General features: G+C 42.0%; 1 protein-coding gene across 1 annotated transcript in view; it reads left to right on the forward strand.

Moving 5' to 3' along the window:
* TWSG1 (twisted gastrulation BMP signaling modulator 1) overlaps positions 1 to 16,906 on the forward strand; it is a 55,792-nt gene extending 38,886 nt beyond the window's left edge. Inside the window, exon 5 of the mRNA XM_075316055.1 lies at positions 16,195 to 16,906. Within this exon, the coding sequence (XP_075172170.1) occupies positions 16,195 to 16,395 (201 nt within the window). The 3' untranslated portion in view covers positions 16,396 to 16,906. The remainder of the gene's footprint in view (positions 1 to 16,194) is intronic.
* Positions 16,907 to 18,303: the final 1,397 nt, after the last annotated feature.

An 18,303-nucleotide genomic window follows, 5' to 3' on the forward strand; every position in this document is an offset into this window, starting at 1 on the left:
CCCGTGTGAATCCATAGGGGTCAAACACTTACACATAGGTGCAGGGAACGACAGCCACCATCAACCCGTCCAGGGAGAGTGAAGACACCGCAGCCGGCTGCGGGCCCCGTCCATCCAGCCGTTTGGTTTACCAGAGACTCTGCTCTTGTCTGAGTGAGTACACCAGTGCAATCCGGCACCGCGCTGCACCGTAACGCTGCCCCCGCGTCCACGCTGCCTCCCCGCATCGGCACCTGCACCTACCCCTCCTCACTGCTCCCTAACCGGGGCCCCGGGACCAACAGCCCCTACCCACGGAGGAGTCAACACCTTCACTGCTCTCCGCCATCGCTCCCGGGATCCCCCGTCACCAGCAGCGGTGGTGGCCACCATCACCACAACCCGTGGGTGGCGTCACAACCGACATCCCATCACCAACCAACCTTCCCTCCCCTTTCACTCGTGGGCGAGGAGGCGCTGCCAGCGAACCCCCAGGCGAGCGGCATTCCCAACCCCCCCCCCCCCCTCCGCCCGCGACAGTTATATTAAAGCTTATTGTGCCATTTTGGAGTGCATGTGGTAATTTTTTTTTTTTTTCTTGCATTTTGTAGGGAGGCAATATATAATATCTATCTATATCTCTCTCATGTTGTCCTATGAAGCCTTAAAGTGGCAGACATGGGAGCCTTCAGCAGGCTCCTGGCTGCCTTAAGAAGCCATCTGCACCAATAAGACTACATGCACACACAAACTGCAACCAAAATGCACGTTGTCAGAGAGCCTGGAAATGTCCAGAAAATCATTTGTAATGTAGGTGCGTTTTTGGCGTTTTTTTTTTTTATATGCGTTTTTAATGCATTTTTTTTTTGTGACAAAAACGCATGAAAAACACTTGAAAAACGCACCAAAAACACACCAAATTGACAGCATGTGTTTTTTGATGCATTTTTTTTGTAACAAATGTTGACAAAAAACGCAAGAAGAATGAAAATGTTGCTGCTTTTTTGTCACAAACCTTTGTCAAAGAAAACTCTGACAAACTGCAATGTGCCCATAGCAAATCTGACTTCTCAAGACTTTGTTGGTAAGTCAAATGTCAGAAAGTTCTGACAACAAAACTGCACCGAAAAACGCGACAGAATACGCAGCGTGAGCATGTAGCCTAACTCCATGTTAATGCCGCTCTCAGTGATTTGACCGCATCATTACATGGTTAAACGGCAGTGATCAAAGCAATCTCTGGTGGTTGTTATTATTACATTAAGGTGCTGGCTGTGTAACACCCTTCATCTGATAGGCATAGTTTGAAGCAGCGCCATACAGGGTCGGATTAGGGTGCCAATGGCCCACCATGAATATTGACTCTGACAACTCGCTCTTCAGCTACATACAAATTTTAACTGAATATCCTGCACAAATTCCCAGCCAGAGATAAAGGATACTATGTGGTCTGCGACAGCTCTTGCATGTAATTTTCAGCCTTTGCTTTTATATATTTATATTAAAGAGGTGGTTCACTACCCAGCATAAGTGGCCACATTGCTGTAAAGCTTATAGGGAAGGCCTTTCTAATATACTTTGTGTAGTACATTCTAACTCTAAGCGGCTCTTATCGTGGTCCACTGATCCCCATCAAGTGACACCCACCCCGTCTTCCCGGGCTCAATGACCTGAGATCCAATGATGTCACGCAGGCCCGGACTGACCATAGGGCAATTCTAGCAAATGCCAGATGGGCCGGTCCCTGTGGTGGGCTGGTGCCCGTGGTGGGCCGCTGTATCTGCAGTCACCGCCGCGCTCCTCAGCAGTGTGTGCATTCCGGGCACACTAGCTGCAGCAGGAGGCAGCGCGCTGTTCTGTGCTGGCCCTGCTGTGTGACAGTGTGACCGGCATGCACACACTGTTGAGGAGCGCGGCGGTGCCAGTGACCGCAGCTTCCTCCTTCCTGTGCAAATGTATTTGCGTCTTTCAGACGTAAATACATTTGAATAGTGCGCCGGGACTGGGTCCCACCCCCGACGTGCAGCAACATGATGAGATCAGCACCTTGCTGACGTCATCACAGTGCTTTGGGCGCAGGATTAATTAATGGGGATGAGTGTGGAGGGGCTGAGGACACATAACGGGGAACATTTGTGAAGGAATACAGTTTTGTGACAGAGGGGGAGTACTGTATTCCGAGGGGGGAGGCAGGAGTGTGTAGTGAAGGGGTAGTGTAGGTTGTGTGTGTAGGGGGTGATGGGGGGAGGGGTGCATTGTATTATGTCTGGGGAGGGGGTAATGGAGGGTGCATTGTATTATGGTGGGAGGGGTAACGGGGGTGCATTGTATTTGTGTGTGTGTGTGGGCGCGGAGTCATTAATCGAGGACTAATTAGTGGGATATCTGTGATATTAGTCCTTGACCTGTCCGCATAGGTACAATCAATCCCCTGTAGTGACTGCAGCGCTTGTAGAGTGATTAGGACCACAGGTATGTGGTGGAACAATCCACAAATCAGGGAAGCAAAGGGCAGAAAATACATCACGGTCTGCTACACACTGCAAAAATTTGTCACATAGGGCCATACAGTGCTCACGTATGGCCATACAGTAATATATTACACAGTCACCACGCGAAAAGTGGGCCTGTGTACCCCCAAATGCCAGGGCTGAATTTTAGTCCCAGTCCGACCCTAATGTCACGTCAACTTGCAGTTGACCTGACGTCACCACGTCCGGCCCCAGTCTCCCTGATTGACTAGTCTGTGGGCGAAGTTTCACCGCTCATCACAGCCCAGCATCTTTCCTTCTTGCTGCGCTCTGTAGCGAAAGAGAGAGAGCGCACGCAAGATGCTGGACTGTTATGAGTGGTGGTATGCTGCCCACAGCCCAGTCACTCAGGGAGCCTGGGGCCCGTCTGTGATGTCTCATCAACTTCCAGGTGACCAGACATCACCGTGTCTGAGGTCACAAAGCCTAGGAGTCGCTTGATGTGGATGAGCGGACTGCGATAGTGCCTGCTCAGAGGCAGAATGTACTACACAAGGTATTTGAGAAAAGCCTTCACTATGAGTTTTACAGCGATATGGCCACTAATACTGAGTAGTGAACCACCTCTTTAATTGAGATGCTATGTAGTGCCTTTGTCTGCATATAGTGTGTGAAGTGTGCTGTGATTGGTCAATGTAATAAAATTGTCCTAGGGTACACTGCTTGAGTTTCCCATGCACTTTGGGGGCTTATCAGAGATCGTGCACTGGCCTTTAACTGCATTACTATTACAGTCTTGTATTCATGGTACAGGCATGTTTGCCGAATACACGTGAGACTCATAAAGGGCCTATGTATGTGATATATTTGGCATCCGTTGCATTGGGATGGAATTTAGCTAGTGCACATTGTGTCCAATGTACAAAGTGTAGTGAAGATGAGTGACCAGATCGCATGGCTCCATTCCAATTCAGCTAAACGGGACGAAAGTAATAGGGCATTGGCTATGGGACTGCACTATGAATGAATAAAGTTATGCAAAACGCCTTTAGGTTCTGTGCCCACGTAGCGTATTTTCATGCAGTTACGCTGCGTTCTGCACCGCAGCGTAACTGCATGCGTCCTGCGTCTCCAGCACAATCTATGAAGATTGTGCCTAATCCATGCCCACGTGGCGTATTAGAACGCAGCACTTTGGCTACTGCGTTCTAATACGCCAGCGTTTTGTCAAAAGTTTGTGACAAAAAAAAATGCAGCATGTTCATTCTTCCTGCGTTTTTGTCAACATTTGTCACAAAAACGCAGCAAAAACGCATGTTGTGAAAAACGCACCAAAAACGCACCTACAATTACAAGCGGTTTTTGACATATCCAGGCTCTCTCTGACAAGGTGCAGTTTTGGCTGCAGTTTGTGAACACAAATAGATGCAGCGTGTGCATGTAGCCTTAAACTGGAAATGGATATCCATTTGTAGTTGAATCAGCTGTTTGAGGTATGATGCTCGTATTGTATCATAATGAATTTCAAGGACTAAGATCATCTGAAAAAAAAAGTAAAAATAAAACCATCTTATGCAACTTTTTTTTTTTTTTTTTTTTTTTATATTTTGCGGCAGAAAAATTTTGCTGCAAGTACTCAAATTGTCTCTCCAGCAAAGGAGATGAACTCTAGCGCAGCGCCACCTATTGGAAGTAGCGATCCTAAAAGTCAAATGTGGATTTTTAGCAATCCTTTGCATATGACCTAGGCTATATAAGCCAGATCAGAATCCCAATTTGCAGACACGGTGTTTCGGGGTGCTTGCCCCTCGTCAGTGCAAAGTATGGGGTGTCTGATCTGGCTCATGAGAAGCTTTGTGGGGACCACGGGGGGACACTATTCTCCTTAAGGAGACTTTGCAAGCCAGTCTGGCTGTAAGTACTGAACGTGTATGTGTATCCTTCATATGCAAATTAGTTGTTCAGGTGCCCTGGTGAAATTTTTCTGATGTTTCCATATCCCCTCAATAGTGACATTCAGGATCTGGCTCCTACAAGATCTAGTTGCACCCTAGATTTGTTTGGATGCTTTCATAATACCGCAGGTGGCGTTCTGCACTATTGCCTAGATTTAATAATGCTCAAATAATCATTCTGTGAACTCCATGGAGAGTTTTGCTCCTATGTGGGTTTTTTTTTTTTTCATTTAAAGTTTAATCTAACTTCAATTAAGTAATTAGATCGGAGGCTCACTGTGTTTCGCCCCGGGATATTCGTCTATTTAACTTCATCCGTATTTCTGTGTTGCATTACTTCACAGCAAGATACATAGAGGCTAAGTTCTTGTATAAAGGAAGTGGGAAAGCAGATGTGTCATATTAAACTAATTTATTGGAAATGTTTGCCTTTTGATCCCTGTTAAATGAACAAATAAAATCCTGAGGACAGGAAGAACAGGAGTGTGTGTTTATACTGCGCTCCTGTCCAACATCAGCAAGTCATATGTGCGATAAATGGCTTACTCGTCTCCAAAAGGTTGGAGCATAAACAAAATATGGCGGCTAAATACTAAGGGGAAGATTTATTGCTCTAGACAATTTTATTGCCTTACTGAACCATCTTGAAAAGTATCTTGAAAAGAAGATATAACTAAATGGAGTCTAGAAAAGTGATCAGATTAATCAATAGCCTGTAATATTAATGTAAAACGTAGACCAGCCAAACGGAGGCTTAGGGGATGGATTGTATTTGTGCATACTTTTATTTTATTCTTTGGCCTAAACCGTCTTGACTTAATAAACTGACTTCACATCTGGTTCCAGTATGTGGCGTATGCATATCCCTTGTACATTGTTGTTGACAAGATTTTGGAAAGCTCTTTATATGTAAACCCTAACCTCAACAAAGAGAAAAAAATCATTCTTTATAATATCCACATTTTATAAAGAAATTTGATTAGTAATGTAGACTGAATTGGAACCAAATGCTGCAAAGATGGGTGTAATGGCCTGCAGGCTATGTAAAGTACCCATCTAGGTCACTAGTAATTTTTGCTTAAAGTAAAAGTGATGCAAATTACTTTTTTTTTTTTTTTTTTTTTTTTTTATTAATTATATAATTTTTACTACAAATTGACTAATTTAACGTGTTTTTTTTTTTTTTGCTTATTTCTTTCTGCTTTGTGTGTAAGTGTTTTGAGCACAACACTTACACACCTCAAATACGGCAGCCCCTGTACATACAAGGGCATCTGAATAAATTAGAATATCAAAAAGTTAATTTATTTGAAAAATTCAATACAAAAAGGGAAACTCCTATATTGTATAGTCATTACACACTGATCTATTTCAAGTGTTTTTATTTCTATTAATGTTGGTGATTATGGCTTACAGCCAATGAAAACCCAAGCCATTATGTCAGAAAATTAAAATTTTTATATAAGATCAACTGAAAAATTATTTTAAACTCAGAAATGTTGGCGCCTACTAAAAGTCTGTACAGTAAATGCCGCAATACTTGGTCAGGTTTCTTTTGCATGAATTACTGCATCAATGCTCTGTGGCATGGAGGCGATCAGCCTGTGGCACTGCTGAGGTGTTATGGGAACCCAGGTTGCTTTGATAGCAGCATTCAGCTCATCTGCATTGTTGGGTCTGGTGTCTTTCATCTTCCTTTTTGACAATACCCCATAGATTCTCTATGGGGTTTAGGTCAGGCGAGTTTGCTGGCCAATCAAGCACCGTAATACTGTGGTTGTTAAACCAGGTATTGGTACTTTTTGGCAGTGTGGACAGGTGCCAAATCCAGTTGCAAAATGCAATTTCCATGTTCAAAAAGCTTGACAGAGGGAAGCATGAAGTGCTGTAAAATTTCCTGGTAGACAGCTGCGCTGACTTTGGTCTTGATGAAACACAGTGGACCTACACCAGCAGATGACATGGCTCCCCAAACAATCACTGATTTTGGAAACTTCACACTAGACCGCAATCAGCTTGGATTGTGGCCTCTCTACTTTTCCTCCAGACTCTGGAACATTTATGTCCAAATGAAATGCAAAATTTACTTTCATCTGAAAATAACATCTTGGACCACAGAGCAACAGTCCAGCTCTTTTTCTCCTTGGCCCAGGTAAGACTCTTCTGGAGTTATCTATTGGCCATAAGTGGCTTGACACAAGGAATGTGACAGTTGTAGCCCATGTCCTGGATACGTGTGTGTGTGTGTGTGTGTGTGTTGGCTCTTGAAGCACTGACTCCAGCAGCAGTCCACTCCTTATGAATCTCCCCCAAATTTTTGAATGGCCTTTTCTTAACAGTCCTATCAAGGCTGCGGTTATCCTGGTTGCTTGTGCACCTTTTTCTACCACACTTTTTCCATCCACTCAACTCTCCATTAATATGCTTGGATACAGGACTCTGAACAGCCAGCTTCTTTAGTAATGACCTTTTGTGGTTTACCCTCCTTGTGGAGTGTGTCAACGACTGCCTTCTGGACATTTGTAAAGCCAGCAGTCCTCCCCATAATGGTGTAGTCTACTGAATCAGATTAAGGGACCATTTTAAACCCTTAGGAAGCCTTTGCAGGTGTTTTGTGGTAATTCTAATTTTCTGAGATAATGAACTTTTGGGTTTTCATTGGCTGTAAGCCATAATTGTCAACATTAAAAGAAATATACACTTGAAATGGATCACGCTGTTTGTAATGACTATATAATGGGTTTTCCCTTTTTTATATTGAATTACTGAATTTAACTTTTTGAGGGATATTCTAATTTATTGAGATGCATTTGTAGGACACTGTGTGGTCAGTATCAGAGAGAATCTCATGCATTGTGGCTGCCTCCAGCACATTATACTACTGCTTCCATAGAAGTAGGCAGAACAGTGTCTTAAGCTGGTGTCACACACAGCGACAACGACGTCGCTGCTACGTCACCATTTTCTGTGACGTTGCAGCGACGTCGCTGTCGCTGTGTGTGACATCCAGCAACGACCTGGCCCCTGCTGTGAGGTCGCCGGTCGTTGCTGAATGTCCAGCTTCATTTTTTGGTCGTCACTCTCCCGCTGTGACACACACATCACTGTGTGTGACAGCGAGAGAGCGACGAAATGAAGCGAGCAGGAGCCGGCACTGGCAGCTGCGGTAAGCTGTAACCAGCGTAAACATCGGGTAACCAAGGGAAGACCTTTCCCTGGTTACCCGATATTTACCTTCGTTACCAGCCTCCGCTCTTGCTGCCAGTGCCGGCTCCTGCTCTGTGCACATGTGGCTGCAGTACGCATCGGGTAATTAACCCGATGTATACTGTAGCAAGGAGAGCAAGGAGCCAGCGCTAAGCAGTGCGCGCGGCTCCCTGCTCTCTGCACTGTGACATGTAGCTGCAGCACACATCGGGTTAATTAACCCGATGTCTACTGTACCTAGGAGAGCAAGGAGCCAGCGCTAAGCGCGGCTCCCTGCTCTCTGCACATGTAGCACAGCGACGTTATGATCGCTGCTTCTGCTGTGTTTGACAGCTAAGCAGGGATCATAACAGCGACTTACAAGGTCGCTGTTACGTCACCGAAAATGGTGACTTAACAGCGACGTCGTTGTCGCTGTCGCTTAGTGTGAACCCAGCTTTAGTCCACTTCTACTGGAGCAGTAGTGTAAAGTGGGGATCATATATTAAATACATTAGATACTGCGTATCTATCTCATCCTGTGATACAGTCCACTGAGCTCTATATCTAATCTTATCATGTGATATACTTTACTGGGCCCTTTATCTAATCACTGCAGGTGATACAGTCCGTGTATCTAACCCCAGGGAATCATACAGCGAGCAGCACCAACTAACAGAATCGTCCTCGGTAAAGGCCCTGTCACACTAAGCAACATCGCTAGCAACATCGCTGCTAACTAACAACTTTTGTGACGTTGCTAGCGATGTTGCTGTGTGTGACATCCAGCAACAACCTGGCCCCTGCTGTGAGGTCGTTGGTTGTTGCTGAATGTCCTGGGCCATTTTTTAGTTGTTGCTGTCCCGCTGTGAAGCACAGATCGCTGTGTGTGACAGCGAGACAGCAACAACTAAATGTGCAGGCAGCAGGAGCCGGCTTCTGCGGAGGCTGGTAACCACAGTAAACATCGGGTAACCAAGAAGCCCTGTCCTTGGTTACCCGATATTTTCCTTTGTTACCAGCCTCCACCGCTCTCACTGTCAGTGCCGGCTCCTGCTCTGTGCACATGTAGCTGCAGGACACATTGGGTTAATTAACCCGATGTGTGCTGTAGCTAGGAGAGCAGGGAGCCAGCGCTAAGCATTGTGCGCTGCTCCCTGCTCTGTGCACATGTAGCTGCAGTACACATCGGGTAATTAACCCGATGTGTGCTGTAACTAGGAGAGCAGGGAGCCAGCGCTCAGTGTGCGCTGCTCCCTGTTCTCTGCACGTGTAGCTCCGTGCGCTGGTAACCAAGGTAAATACGGGTTGGTTACCCAATATTTACCTTAGTTACCAAGCGCAGCATCTTCCACGCGGCGCTGGGGGCTGGTCACTGGTTGCTGGTGAGCTCACCAGCAACTCGTGTAGCGACGCTCCAGCGATCCCTGCCAGGTCAGGTTGCTGGTGGGATCGCTGGAGCGTCGCAGTGTGACATCTCACCAGCAACCTCCTAGCAACTTACCAGCAATCCCTATCGTTGTTGGGATCGCTGGTAAGTTGCTTAGTGTGACTGGACCTTAACACATTCGACATGTCAAGATCACTTTGTAGTCACCAACAAAATGGCTCAGCACTGTGATCCTAAACTTCATCCCCACCTTATCTTTTTGCAAACGCAGAAAAGGGTGATACGAGACACATGCAAACAAATCCAGCCCACATTTACTGCAGCCGTAATGTGAGCTAGTTGTACTAGCAAATTTCAGCAGCTGCGCCCCCTAGTGTTTAAAAGTGGAAAATATCAAAACATTTATATTTTACTCCATTAAAAATAAATTTATTTAAAGAAAAAAAAATGATCTAATACTTATTTTCCCTTTTTTAAAGGATTGTCCACTATTGCACAACATTTTATTAAAGGGCTCAAGGATGTGACCTGTGCCTCTCCTCCATACTCAGCGCAGCACTCTTCGCTATTCTGCTGGGAGCAATATTCAGCAAGTGTCTGAAATGGAAGCAACAGCCAGTCAATGGGCACCGATCCGGTGGATCATTCATGGTTTTTTTTTTTTTTTTTGGTTTTTTTTATTATTTTCCTTGGTTGAAAGTTGAATGTTGCAGCCAGTGAGTTAGCTGTTGATAACAGCAGGGGATGCAGCACTGATTTTAGAGGAACATCTTTAAAGCTAAACTAAGGCTATGTTCACACAGGGCTTTTTTGATAAGTTTTTGCTGCGTTTTTTAGCTGCAGATTTGCCTTGCTTTTATGGAAATAATGCTAATAAAAAGCTGCTTTTTACAGTACCAGCAAAGTTGTGATTTCTGATATCTCATGTACACACACATACAGATTTTTTTCCTGACTGTTTTATCAAATACCTGCGTTTTTGCTGCAGATTTCAAAGAATGAGCAGGTCAATTCTTTGCAGCGTTTTTGCAACATGTTTTCATTGATACAACCCATTTTGTAGAAAAAACGCACCAAAAACGCAGATTACTCAAATATGATTTCCTGCCACAATATCAGGTTTTTGTCAGGCAAAAAAAAAATTACCTAAAAAGCCCTGTGTGAACATAGCCTAAGGAGTCAAGTAAAAGATAACATGTTCTTCACCCATAATCTCTATAAGGTCCATATTTCCCACAGTGTATCCCTAGGTCTCTGCTTATGTAGTATTTTCCGTTGGCAGCAGTGGTGCCAGAACAGAAGACAGAAATTCTGGTGAGACAAAGTTTAATTAGCACAAATTAGGCTGAAGGCAGAGCCAGCAGCAGACAATAGAACATAGTTTGAGACTGAACATCGCAAGGATTAACACACTTTTGCTGCCCAGGAATAAATGGATGTGGTGGTTCAATCCTAGGTTAGTGTGGTGGCTATAATCCTCAAGAGGGTTGGAGCCCATGGTGACTGGTGGTAGATGGAAGCATTGTCAGGAGTAGAGATGAGCAAACCTTTTGGAGGTTTGGTTCGCCAGGGACCGTCGAACCTTGTTTTTGAACCTGACCTGATCCAAACCTCAATGGAAGTCAGTAATTGGGCATTTCATGGCACCACCCACATGCTGCCATTTTGAAAAAAAAGGTGTGTGTGTGTGTACTGCATCTAATCATGCGGATTTTACTTTGAACCTGAACTTCTGTTTTTTTGGGTTTGTTTGTTTTTTGTTTTTTTCTAAGTTGGTTTCCGAACTTAAACCTTGAACTTCGAACTTCAGGTTCACTCATTTCTACTCGAGCATGAATGCAATACATCAAAGATATGAAATCGAGTGCAGAATGCCCAGCATTAATAGTACCAGAAGTCTGGGTTTTCTTTGATTTAGCAGGGTGCCCTTCTTTATTAGTAATGGAAAGGTTTTGTCTTTTAATGGTGTCAGTGGTATGCAGACTCATTAGTCTCATTAAAGGTACCAGCAAGTGTGCCCCATTAATAGTATGATGACTATTAGTGTGCGTGCCCATGATCACTATTTGCAGCGGTTTGGACGCAGCCTACTCAAGCTGCATCCAAACCGCTGTAGTGTATAGTACAAGCATAGTGGTTGGGATTTCTAGAAATGCTGTGCGGACAGGAGGGTGCGAATCTGATGCATATGATGTGGTCCTGTGGGAACATTGAAGATTACTGGAGGGCAGTACTAGATTTGGTTAGACAAGTTTTCAATATCCGTCTACAGCCAAGACCTATTATATGTATCCTGGGTCTACTGGAGGGGGGGGGGTGGACTTGAGTTCGCCGGTAATGGTCGGTATTACACGTCTCTTGTACCAGGCTAGGAAACTGTTGGCCTACCACTGGTTGGACCCAGCGCCTCCGGTCATCGGGGATTTTAGGGAAAGAGTAAACGCTATACTTCGACTGGAGAGAGGAGTATACCTTAAAAGAAATGCATTGAAAAAGTTCTATAAGATCTGGGGGGCATGGTTCGATACCCCAGGCCTTCCCTCCTCGGCGTTACTGCAGGACAGTGCGAGCGACCTGGTCCTTCTCCTTCTGACCGGTTAACAAATTTCCTCAAATAGGGTGATATGCGTACTGCTGGAAGGTGTGTGCATGTATATGTGTGCATGTATGTGTGTGTGTGCGTGCGTGCGTGCGTGCGTGTATGTATATGTGTGTGTGTATGTATGTATATATATATATATATATATATATATATATATATATATATATATATATATATATATATATATATATATATATATATATATATATATATATATATATATATATATATATATATATATATATATATATATATATATATATATAATGATGCTGGGTAAGCTATACTATGGAGAATATATTGGGAAATAATATGCACTTTGAGACCCATATTGAAATGAGACGTGGACTGCGGGTGCATTGTTTATTATGTTATTTGTGTGGTTTTTCTTATTGACTAAAGGTTTTTTCCCTTTCTGTGATATTTCTATGGAGGGAATTATTTTATGTGTTGTATAATTTTGATGTTAAATAAAAATGAACCTGATTTAAAAAAAAAATAAAAAAAAAAATGCTGTGCTTCTTTTCTTCTTTTTTTTTTTTTTTTTTTTTTTTTTTTCAGCAGCAAACACTGACCTGCGGTGTGTCTATCCAGACCGCAGCATGTCAATTGTTTGCTGCGGAATTGCCTACGTCCTCCGTAGGGAGAACACAAGTGAACACAAGTGAAAGACTGCAGCGCACTGAACCCTGATCATGGGTACAAGCAGCTGCGGTCTCCTGCGGAGGAGACGTGCGCCCGCCCCCCACCCCGGGTCAGGACTCTGAACGCAGCGAGTCCTGATCGTGGGCACGTACCCTTAGGGTGCCATTCTGAATGTTTCCCACTAGAAATCCAGATCACCTCTCAAAACAAAAAAAACAACACACAATTACTTGTAACTTTTTTTTTAAATTTGTCGTCTGTGTCCCCGGGATGCTCTTATAGACCAGAATTATGGATGTGGAGGAACTTTGAAACACCATATTTTCTTAGCAATACTTCTGCCGGGATTTTATTTTTTATGTAGGCGAAATAAAACACAATTTTGCTTTTTATTGTGGCATCCTTGGAGTATCGCTAACCTCCAGTATAGCCTTTGGCAGAAAAAGGCTGTGCATCTTTTAACCCCAGAATGCATACCTCGTGCCTCGCAGGCCTGCTAGGTTACTTGTTTTCTATTGTAGATTCCTATGGTTGCGCGTTCTAGGGTTAATATAATGTTTGGTGGTCTTCCCACTCTCCTCCATCATATGATTTGGGGGGGGAGGGGGGGATTGGCATGTTGAAAGCGGCAGCGTTCGCCCTTTACTCATTGAAGACTTGTGCACACTCAGTTTCAGTGATCATTCATGTATGTGGGGGATGGCTGGGTTGGGGTAGAGAGAGATGTGGTTTTTCTAGTTATGATAAAATAGGACTCGGTAGGACCACTGTAATTTTAAGATGAGCAATAAAGAGAAGCCAATATAGTCTTCAACAACATCTTTGTTTTGCTGGAAGGATTAAGTCTTTCCTGAGGATTCTGAACTATAAAGCTGTGTTTTCTGAGTAACTGGTGTTTACTGTATGACTAATGGTCAGTGTGTTCCATTTAATTTCTCCTTACCAGTCCTGACCTCCTTGAGCTTGGCAGTACAGATGTGTGTTTTCAGGACGTCCTTATATAACCCAGAGTCTAAATCTGATCTATGACTCCAGAGGTGATGTAGTTGAAGGATAAACATCTCAAAAGTGTCGGAAGAGAACTTCCTAAAAAATAGTTGGCAAAAGTGGAAAGACAAACATGTCCCGGTTCTAGAAACCGTTACATCTGTAGATCTCTACATCCACTATGTTGTTTCCTTATAAACTTGCACACGAGCCCAGCATGTTGGAAGTGTGTTAGCCACCCACAGTACTTAAAGGTTGCCAAGTGTCTCTCCTTGGCAGTGGTCATATTTTCCAGCGGTAAAGTCACTTATGTTTAATTACTGAGGATTTTTGGTTTCTTGTGTTTTGCTGCCAAGTTACCACACGCCCTATTTTTTTCATTTGAATAAAGTTTGCAAAGACTATACTGCTTTCATATGGCTGAAATGTTAGACGAATCATTGATGGTACTAAATGTTGGTATATGGTAATTGTGTGATGATTAAATGAATGAAATGGCCACGAAAAATGTATGATCTCTGGGGACCTGACCCCCAGTTTGACCTATGTTGGACTCCTAGGTTAGTTTGCCCCTAATCTGTCCAACCTTCACATAGATTTTCTCACGGTTTTGATGGCCAAGACAATTGGAAGACTGTAATAATGAACATGGTTTGCGTTTATTACTTGTTTTTTTTTTTTATTTCTTAGATTTTTTTTAAAAATGCATGGTAGAAGAAAAAAAACTACATAGTACCTTTTTGAAGTGGAACCTGAAAGAAATCCCATCAAAACTGAGAATCTACTTGAAGGTTGAACAGATTAGGCGTAAAACACACGGCGAGAAAAACGGCGCGAATGGAGTGCGATAAAACATCGCATTCCACTCGGACCAATATTAGCCTGTGTCAGCACACATGAGCGATTGTTTTCTCGGTCCGATTAGGGTTGAGAAAATAATCGAAGCATGCTGCGATTGTTATGCAAGACTTTCTCTCACACCCATTCAAGTGTATGGGGTGAGAGAAAAATCACACTGCACTCACGGTATACCACGAGTGCAGTGCGAGAATGGCAATAGCCAGTTACAGAGGAGAGAGGGAGATGAATCCCTCCCCCCCCCTCCTCAGAGCCGGCCCGCCCCCCGCAGCTGAGGTTCGCTCGCACAGTTGGACCTCCGTTGCAGGGACACTAGCATGACGCTCTGCTCTGCTGTACTACCAGCTTGAGCCGAGTGTCATGCGAGGGGATCGCAGTAATCCCCATGTGGCCCCAGCCTTAGGGACAAACTAGTCATTGTCAAAAGGCTTCAGGAAACTTTTTGGGAAAAGAAAAACTCTTAAAAAAATAACAGCGTAAGAAGATTTTTTTGAATACTTAAAAATGGTCTGTCTCAGTTTTACATTAACTGGACAGTCGCATATTGGAAGCCACTGGAACATCCAATGAATCAGCCTGTGGCCTACTTGATTACAGCTAAACCTGGGGTTTCAGGGGTAACAGATGGATCTTAGAGTATGAGGGTGGAGCAATGATCTTCCTGCTAGACAAAAATCTCAAATGTTATAAATTGTAAATTACACATGGGAAGGCCTGTAAAGATTGTCCCAAGAGGTCCAGCAGCTTCACATTTGGACCAACATTGTGCTGATGAGGGCTAAGAAGCCAGAAACGGCTAAATTCAAGTTGGCTCTCTACAGCTTATAGTCTTCTATTTATTTCAGTGCTATTTTACAGGACACAGTTGCAGAGCTAGCGGTTGAGGTATGTGAGAAGGCCCCAAAGACCCTCTGCCAGTTGAGTCAACAATTATTCTAAATGGCATATTGTAAGTGGGGGGACACAGATTTTTCCATTGCTTATCTTTAGTTTACTTGGTAAACAAGGTGAAAAGGAATGATCTCCATGGCTCCAGGCTTTATCCTAAAATGAGGAATAGACCTCTTGTTTTGAGGATTTACAGTAAACATGAATCTCAAGCAGTTTCTATTGTCATAAAGTCCAATATAACAAAATTGTGACGGAGATCCTCATCTTTATGCATAGTTTATAGAAAACCTATAGATAGATAAGGAATGCTCCACGTTTTTCATGCTCACCATACAGATACCAATTACCAGTGTGGGCTACTCGGTCATGCAAAATCTTGTGTGTAACAATCAAAATGACTGCTGGAGCAACATTGTAAATGTGAACAGGGTGCTAGCCAAAAAATACACAATCTATATGAAGTGAAAGCTGCACACCAAATTCAGAGAAATATGAACAAGCATAACTGCTTTATGATACATAAGGAATGAAAAATACAACTAGCCATATGAAAAATGGAAAAAAATGTAAATGTGACATTGCATAACTGCTGAGGATTATTTGAGAAGAGAAAAAAGATATTTTAGCTAATGTATTGATCAATTCATTACTGCCCCATAACCAACTTCACGGTAATCTCTTATTTATGGGGTCCCTAACCAAATGTTACCTCTATGAGGTTGAAACCTGCTGTGTATGCGAAGCAAGGTACCTGGCTATATAGGAAATGGAATAATCATGCCTAAAGGGAGGGACTGGGTTCTCAGACAGAAAAAAAAAATGCATAACAATCAAAATGACTGCAAGAACACCATTGTAAATGTGAACAGGGTGCTAGCCCATAAATAAGAGATTACCGTGAAGTTGGTTATGGGGCAGTAATTAATTGATCAATAAATTAGCTAAATATATTTTTTTTCTCAAATAATCCTCAGCAGTCATGCAATGTCACATTTAAAAATATTTTCCATTTTTCATATGGCTAGTTGTATTTTTCATTCCTTATGTATCCTAAAGCAGTTATGCTTGTTCATATTTCTCTGAATTTGGTGTGCAGCTTTCACTTCATATAAATCTTGTGTGTAGGTAACAGTAGGGATGCTTATATTTTATTCATATGGTGTGAATGAATCCAAATACAATGTATAGGGTTATACTTTAATCAAAACTATTTAAAATAATATATTGTATTTCTGTGTTTGTTTTGCAGAGCACATGTGCACAGTGGTGTACTTTGATGACTGCATGTCTATCCATCAGTGTAAAGTTTCCTGTGAGTCTATGGGCGCGTCGAAATACCGGTGGTTTCACAACGCTTGTTGCGAGTGTGTTGGGCCAGAGTGTATAGACTATGGTAGTAAGACCGTAAAATGTATGAACTGCATGTTCTGAGGGCATGGTCCTCAGGCTTTTACTGCCCATTGTATAGAACTGCATTCCTAACACTAATGTGTATAATCCGTGCTGAACAAAAGTAGTACATGACACTGCCCATTTGGAGAAAATGGTAAGGAACAACGTGTCACATAGAAAGGAGCATTCAATTTTTGGCAACATTTCTTTTTGTTTTGTTTTTATACTCTAGATGTATGTAAATGTTTTTAGGTTGCTGTGTACCATTTCAGATTGTATTTTTTGAAAACCGTGTAAAATTAAATTTTATTTACTATATTACAATTAATGTCTTTACATTTGGGAGAGCAACATTTCTGTAACATAAAAAGGTTTGATGTGGTACAGATATTATGTCTTAAATAGATATTGCCAGGAATTGTATAGCAAAGGCATTTTTTACTGCGAAAGTATAATATTTGTATTTTTTTTTTTCTTATGTTTTTGTTTTGTTTTTTAATTTGTTGCACTTTTGGTCAATATGAAATGTTTTATAAATCAATTTTACTTACTTTTTTGTATCTTGTGGTTTTTGTTCCTATTATCTGGGGGAAAAAAGATCTTTTAGTAACCTAGAAGACAGAAGAAAGACTTTCAAATTTACTGCTTAAAATACTAGAAATACTAATGATCATAATATAACAATGTATACATCTGTTTATGGATAAACCTGACATCATACAGAGTCATAGGTAGTGATGAGAATGTAAATCTCTCCCATTGACTACACACTTATAACATGCAAAAGCCATTGAAGAGCCAAAGAATTACATATCCGGTAACAAATTTAAACTTAATTTTTGCCAGAGCTGTAGCTTGACAACCAAAAATACAAGGTAATAAAAACAGCAGTCTTTTTTTTTTTTTTGGCTATGTGCCCATGATGAGTTTTTGACATTGTGTGTTTTTTCACTGCATCAAACACACAGTATCTTACAGTTTCAGCAGGGTGGATGGGATTTATAGAAATCGGGTGTAAAGCCTACAACATATCAATTTCTTTTGCAGATACGCTGAATTTTATTCGTAGACTTTCCCCATAGACCTGCATTAGATGCAGAAAATCCGCAAGTAAAAAACACATGCGTTTTTAGTGTGCTGCCATGGTGGAAACACCAAGCATGCAGTAAAAATGACACACACTATTTGGTCATCAGTAAACATCCACTGTTATATCATGAAGAAAGAAAAAGAAAATTGCGATCGAATACCCAATGTATGAAAGGGAAAAACTTTATTAGTCAGGTGAAAAGATGATTGCGTGCGACACAAAGAAACAAGATTAAGGCGCACATTCCAGGGGGAACCCAAGATACCATAATTGGACCATATGATGCACAAACAAGTTGTTGGTAATTTATACTAGATGTATAATTACACTCCGGAAAATTATTTCTTAACATGTAAATAGTTGTGTGTGTGTGTGTGTGTGTGTGTGTGTGTGTGTGTGTGTGATATATATATATATATATATATATATATATATATATATATATATATATATATATATATATATATATATATATATATATATATATATATATATATATATATATATATATATATATATATATATATATATATATATATATATATATATTTTAAATATAATATTTTATTGTTATGCCACCACCAAAAAATATAAAAAAATAAATTAATATCGTTAACTCTAACACTCCCCGAAGGGTGCCCATAACCAGTGAATAGGGGGGGTACTAAAGCCTGCTTTACACGTTGCAATTAGTTGTACAATCGCATTTGCGATGTGACACGCCCAGGTTGCATACGGGATCTTATGAGATTGCACGTAGGTCGTTCATTTGCTGTCACACGAGCGTTAGTAGTCTAGGTTAAATTGATCAATTTTGTGTGTGATCCTTTAGATCATGTGTTCTGTGACGTATGCAT

Source organism: Anomaloglossus baeobatrachus, chromosome 6, assembly GCF_048569485.1.
Source record: "Anomaloglossus baeobatrachus isolate aAnoBae1 chromosome 6, aAnoBae1.hap1, whole genome shotgun sequence".
NCBI classification, from domain to species: Eukaryota; Metazoa; Chordata; class Amphibia; order Anura; family Aromobatidae; genus Anomaloglossus; species Anomaloglossus baeobatrachus.